This window comes from Carlito syrichta, unplaced genomic scaffold, assembly GCF_000164805.1.
Source record: "Carlito syrichta isolate Samal-C Ts95f unplaced genomic scaffold, Tarsius_syrichta-2.0.1 Scaffold309854, whole genome shotgun sequence".
Lineage (NCBI taxonomy): Eukaryota > Metazoa > Chordata > Mammalia > Primates > Tarsiidae > Carlito > Carlito syrichta.
In genome coordinates, this window is record NW_007253950.1 from 1,423,480 (window position 1) to 1,430,115 (window position 6,636).

At 54.3% G+C, this 6,636-nt stretch overlaps 1 protein-coding gene across 1 annotated transcript in view; it reads right to left on the bottom strand.

The window, feature by feature from the left end:
- Window positions 1-4,953: 4,953 nt before the first annotated feature.
- The window catches only part of NLRC5 (NLR family CARD domain containing 5), a 62,413-nt gene continuing 60,730 nt past the window's right edge, over window positions 4,954-6,636 (bottom strand). Inside the window, exons 46-48 of the mRNA XM_008068037.1 lie at window positions 6,541-6,624; window positions 6,141-6,224; window positions 4,954-5,065 (exon numbers count right to left, since the gene is read on the bottom strand). Coding sequence (XP_008066228.1) covers window positions 4,954-5,065; window positions 6,141-6,224; window positions 6,541-6,624 — 280 coding nt within the window. The remainder of the gene's footprint in view (window positions 5,066-6,140; window positions 6,225-6,540; window positions 6,625-6,636) is intronic.

Genomic DNA, 6,636 nt, shown 5'->3' on the forward strand with positions numbered 1-6,636 from the left:
GGGGTGGCTGGGAGGCAGGAGGAAGGTCAGCTGGCCCCGGAATTGCCTGAGCACAGCTTTGGGAAGCTCTTTACCAAGCCAGCCACTGAATGGTCTTTCCTGGAAGCTCTGATGCGTCCAGAGGGTATGTCCTGCTTGGGCTGGGCCCACAAGTCCTCAGGCCTGGCCTGGGCCATGCAGAGCGGGGCTGGAGGCAGAATCAGAGCCTGGGAAGGCGCAAGGCCCTCCCCCTTCCTGAGTACCCCCCTCTCTCTCTGAGGCACACACAGACCTGCAGGCCAGTCAAGTCCTCAACCCAGAAGCACCCCAAGGTCCCCCTTTCCTTTTGGCTGCAGGGCTGGAATCTGAGCCCTACCAAATACTCGCTGTGTGACCGTGGGCAAGTCGTGTTCCCTCCCTGGGCCCCAGTTTTCTCTTTTGTAAACTGCAGGAGATTGTGGTTGTGATTGCAGCTATAGGTCTGGAGCAGGTGACGGGTGCTGATGCTCTCCAGAAATAACCAGGCAGGGCAGGTGGCAGAGGATCCAGAACTCTCCCCAAGGGAGTAGAGGAGTGAGCCATAAGGTCATCTCTGCAGCCAAAGAAGAAAGTAGGTCCTTGGGCCTTATCTCGTATTGCTCATCCCCTCCTGAGACGGATGAGGAAACTGGGGCAGCACCTGTGGGTGAGTCAGAGTCACGAAGACCTGGGCTCCATTCCGGGTGCTACCAATTACTGACTCTGTGCCTTTGGGAACGATAGGAAGAATCTCTGGGTCTCAGTGTCCTCATCTGGGGAGGAAGGGTCATCAGAGTCCTTGGGACAAAGTAAAAGGTGAAAGGCTTGCCCGGCCTCTTCAAGAGATAGCACACTCCAGGCCAGCAGATCTCCGGTGTGGCTTCATGGAGAAATCTCTCAGGGACTTTGTGATTGCTCTTCTTTAAAATAGTTTTTTGTTGTTGTTGTTTTTGGTCAGGGTCTCACTCAGTCACCCAGGCTGGAGTACAATGGCATGATCACGGCTCACCACAGCCTTGAACTCCTGGGCTCAGATGATTCTCCCACCTCAGCCTCCCAAGCAACTGGGACTACAGTTGCATGCCACCATGTCCAACTCATTTTTTAATTTTTTGTAGAGATGAGATCTCACTGTGTTGCCTAGGCTGGTCTCGAATTCCTGGACTCAAGTGATCCTCCTGCTTTGGCCTCCCAAACTGCTGGGATTACAGGCATGAGCCATGATGCCCGGTCTTAAAAATAGGTATTGTAAAAGCTCTCCAGGTGATTCTAATGTGCATTCCAGGTTGCAACCTACATTCTGCAATTGACATTCCAGGTTGCAATCTACATCAGTCTACAGTCTTACTAAGGTAAGCCTGGTCAGCAGCATGGCTGTCACTTGGGGGCTTCTTAGAAACACAGAATCCCAGGCCCGCCCCAGACCTCAGAATCTGTATGATGAAAGATCCCTGGGTGAGATGATGCATTTTCTTTCTCTCTCACTCTCTCTCTCTTTTTAGAGACTGGGTTTCCCTCTCACCCAGACTGGAGTGCAGTGACACAATCATAGCTCACTGAAGCCTCGATCTCCTGGGCTAAAGTGATCTTCATGCCTCAGCCTCTCAAGTAAAAGTTGGGACTACAGGTGCACACCACCATGCCTGGCTAATTTTTAAAAAAATTTTTGTAGAGATGGCGGGGGGGGGGGGTCTCATTATGTTGCCAAGGCTGGTCTTGAACTACCGGGCTCAAGTGACCCTCCCACCTTAGCCTCCCAAAGTGCTGGATTACAAGTGTGAGCCACCATGCCTGTCAGTTTCTGTAATTGCAGCATTACAGTTTGAGAAACGCTGACTGGTCAGTAAACTGCAGGCACGTGTGTGTGAGGAAAGGCGAGAGGAGGCAATTTGAGGGGACTTGAGGTGTGTGAAAATGGAGAGATTCTGTGACTTTCATCAGACGTTCACTCTGTGAAATCATAGGATGGAGGCCAAGCGACAGAATGGCAAGAAGAGCTATCTCAGCCTCCTGGTAGACGTGGGTACTCACCAGCCTGACCCACACTTAAGTGGGAAGGCTTGTGGACAGACACCAGGGACATCATTTAACCACACCGCTTGCCTGCCTGGGGCCTTGCTTTTCTTTGCCTTTTATTGTTTTCATGTGTTTGTTTACACTGAGCCTGCCTTTGGGGGTACTCCATCCGTGTTGCTTAGAAAGGCAGTCAAGGCCTCCAAGGCGGCAGGTGGCAAGAGAGGAAGTTTCTTAATAAAATGAACAAGGCGATTTCACACCACCCGATGCAGGCCCAGCCAGCTCCGCAGTGCTGACACTACTGTGGTTGATTTCAGGGAAGCTGCTGAAAGTTTCTTGGAGTGTAGCATTTGGGTAAGATGGAGGAGAAAAAAGGAGAAAAGTAAAATGGGCAAGCAGCAAGTGGAATAGTGTCCTGAACTCTGCGCTTCCCCCGGCCCGGTGCTTCTGGTTGGTTCTCTCTGTGGCTTCCTCAGCCTTGACTTCCTTGTCAAGGCACATCCAGGCTTTGAGGGACGCATCATCCTCCAGTCCTGGGCAGGAGAGGAGCGAGGCAGCCCCCTTGGCGTGAAGGTGCACCCTGAAGGCCAAGGCCAGCTTGGCATCAGGCCCCGGGAAGGGGAGACAGGGTTCTGGGCCCAGGGTTTCCAGATAAACCTCTTGGATCTCTCCCTGCCTGCTTCCTCCCCCATGGCCAGGCTGATGGGCCCATTCGGCGCCAGGTGTGCTCTGACCCTGGCCCGATAAGGGTGTCCCTGTGCGAGGTGTGGGTGCTTGGCACTTGGCCGGAGGACTTTCTCCTCAGGCTTGGCGGGGGGCCGGGAACAGCGTGGAGGGCTGCAAAGGTCAGGGCCAAACCATCCAGGTGAGCCACCAGTGGGCCGGGACATCCCAGGCTCCTAGGCCGGGTGCAAACAGTCCCTAGCATCCCCTCCTGACTTCCCTCTGGGTCCACTGGTGGTCATCGCGGGAATCGCCAGCGGGCCAGCCTGCCCTCTAGTGGTGCTAAGTCGTAACTGCACCCTCCTGGCCTGGTTTTTCACAAGGGAATAATGGGAGACTCTGGTAAGATCAACTTGTTCTACCCAGGATGGAGAGAGGGTTCTGTTCTCCCATCATGCCTCTCTCCACCTCACACTCATAGGACATTCAGCCCTACAGAGGGAAGGGAACTAGCATATGCCAGTACTTAGTTCCTTGTGCCAGGGACTTGGCACACCTTGCTTCCCCGACCTCTACAACTGTCCTGGGCGGGGCGGGGGAGAGGGATATGGGGAGGCGTGGTGTAGAAGGGAGGGCTGCGAACCCACACACAGAAACTTTAAGGGTTACTACCCTTAAAGACAGGTACCAAGGGACCAAGCCACATGCTACTCTGTCTGACGTCCAAAGTCAAGTTTCCCATGTACAACGCACCTGTGGAACCCTCTGGGGCCTGAAGCCTGCGGGCTTCTGCAAGAACCAGGCTAGCATCCGGAAGCAGGGACAGGGGAGGGCACAGGGGTCAAGCAATGGGGAGTGGTGGGGACTGCAGCCAACGGAGGGATGTGTGCCCATCTAGAGGGCACGGTCATTCAGCTCCAGCAGACTACTCCTGAGTGGGAATGCCAGACTAACCCTTAAAAGAAACCAGAATCTGGATTTTTATGTAAAAATTCTCCATTTTAAATACAGACAATTCAGAAGAGAGTCTAAATATTATACAGGTCAAACAAAATTTTTTTTTATTTCTGAGTTTCCATTATGCCCTCATGTTGCAGGTGAGGTCTGGAGAGAGGAGATAACTTGCCCACAATCACATGACTATCCAGAGATGGATCTGAACTTGAACCTCCCAGGCCACTGTTTCTCTCAGTATACCTCTCTGCTGTCTGCTCTGCTCTCTAGTCCCCAGGGCAGGGGTGACCCACTCCCAACCTCGGGCGGGGGGGGTAGCGGGAAACATCAGACTCAGGCTGGAGGTGGAAGGCCATGCACATTTTATTGATCACATTTGGCTTAGAGTGTAGCAGGGCTGTGCTGGGTTGCTCTTGGAAGCAACATGAACACTGTGTGGAGCACCTGGGGGCTCACCCGAATCCCGCTGAGGTAGTAGCTGGATCCGGGGGTCTCACTAATGTCTGTGCAGGGCCCACCCCCTGAACCATCACACCTGGCTTTGTTCATTATGCAGGACAGACTCGTCCACCCCCAAGGTCAGACTGGCTGTTCCCGGACGGGGGCCCAAAGTCCTTGGAAGCCAGGATTTAAGGGAGGGGGGAGTGTGATTCAGTTTACAGTTGGGGTAACTGAGGCTTGAAGCAGGAGAGGACTTCATAGCTGAGCCCCCGGTTTGTTCTGGAGCCCTGGCCCTCGGGCCACTGGGCTGGTCAGTGCTTGGGGCAGAAGACTTTCCCTGGCGTAGCTGCTCAGTAAACACAATCTATAAATATCTATTTGGTTTAAAAAGTAATAAATTAGGTCTTAGGCCAGCCTGAGATCATCTGGCCACCCACATGGACATTGGTCACGTGTCCTCTATGGACCACTAAACCATGCATCCTGCCACTTGGGGTGCTGGGACCCGTGCCATCGACCCTGTGTCACATGGCGAGTCTCACGTAATGCCACATGTCAAGAGGGCACACGGCCACCTGTAACCTTACGTGCCATACATTGTGTCGTGACACCCTCATGTCACCTGTGCCACAGGGCCTCAATTAGTCACACATGTCACACGAGATGCGGGGTGCTCCTTTGACCGGACCCGGCTCCCGGGTCCCACAAACGTCCTCCCCGAGGACTCTGACAGGACACATGTGACCCTCCCTCCTGGGCCGCATGCAGTGCCCCGCTGAGGCTTTTTTCCCGAGCTCTCCATCTTGGTGGGTGATTCCAGGCATCACTTGGTGGGTGATCTTGGCATCACTCGGCTGGATCCCAGGGGTCTTGAGGGGACCATCAAGTGCCCCGAGGGGCCTGGGGCTGGTGGTCAAAGAAGGTAAAGTCCAGCCTGGGTTCCTGGCTCTGCAGATGCTGGGCTGTGTCATGGGGGATGGGGTTACCCCAGAGGCTGCAGGACACAGAGACAGGCACTCAGCACCCTCTTGTCTCTGCCCTCTGTCCAGTCTACAGAGTAGAAACTGAGGCCCAAGAGGGGAAGTGCTGTGCCCAGAGCATGGCTGACCTAGGGAGGTAGTGTTCCCCACACCCACCACCTCCTGGCTTCTCCCACTCAGTCTTCTTTCCTGAGACAAGTGATCCCAGCCAAGGTCACACTCGTGGGACACATTTGTGCAAGTAAGGAAAGTCTCCCCGTCTTCAAAATGCTTTACTTCCACCTGTCTGAAATTGTCATAATATATTGATTCTGGCGGAACAAGACACTTCACTCCTATCTCCTAGAAACCCACCACGTATACCATGTGAATGATCTCCCTTAGGGGCAATACCCTTGTGCAGTGCACTCCTATACAACTGTATGTGGTGGCTCTGATTACAGCTACCATTTTAATTGCTTACTATGTGTCAGGCATTGGGTTCAATACTTATATCAGGGGTCCTCCAACCCCCGGGGTGCAGACTGGTGACCTGCTAGGAACTGGGCCACACAGCAGGAGGTGAGCAGTGGCAAGCGGAGCTCTGCTTTCTGTCAGATCAGTGGCGGCATCAGATTCTCATAGGAGCATGAACCCTATTGTGACCTGCCTGCAAAGTATCTAGGTTGCATGCTCCTTATGAGAATCTAATGCTGATGATCTCCCATTCCCCACCTCACCCCTCATCTATGGAAAAAACTGTCCTCCATGAAACCAGTCCCTGATGCCAAAAAGGTCAGGGACCGCTGCCTGATATGCTCATTTAGTCCTCACAACAACTCTCTGAGGTAGATACTGTCAATTTCCCATTTTATAGGTAAGAAAATTAAGCTTCAAAGAGGCAGAGTTACTGATCCAAAGTTATACAATTAGCAAATGGCAGAGCTGGGATTTGATCCAGGTCACCTTACTGCCACATTCTTGGTGGAGTGGTCCAAGTCTCCTTTAATCATCCCCAACCCAAGCCCTGCTTCCTCCTACAGGGAGTCCCCCTTGTTTGGGGGTTGGGTGGCCTGCCGCCCCATTCCTGCCCCTGCAAGCCTCCGTTACCTGATGACTTGGATGCCAGAGCCCCAGGCCAGCCCTTTAGCCAGGAGCCAGGCTCCTCGAGCCGTGATCTGATTCCTCTCCAGGCTTCCCAGTCGACGGGGGGGAAAGACAGACGGGCATGAGACGGGCGAGAGGGCTTCCCTACGGCCCTTCTCAGGCAAAGGCGGGGGACACAGTCTCCCCACACCGCCTTCTCAGAGAACCCAGCTGGGGTCTCAGAGACGGGGATGGATGGACTGGGGGTGGGTACAGCAAGAAGGCTGACGGCTAGAGCCCAGGGAGAGCCAGGCCTGGCGGGGGCTTGGAACAGAACCCAGTGTGCAGCTCAGGGAAGGGCCTCTGGGAGGCAGGGGACTGACTCACTGGCCTTTTTGGCCCTCTCCGCCCCTCCCCCACATACCCTACTCTCTTCAGCTGTCCCATCCTCGGCAGAACCCCGGCCAGTTCCGCAGCTGCCTCATCCCCAAGGAAGTTCCAGGACAGCCTGCAGGGGGGA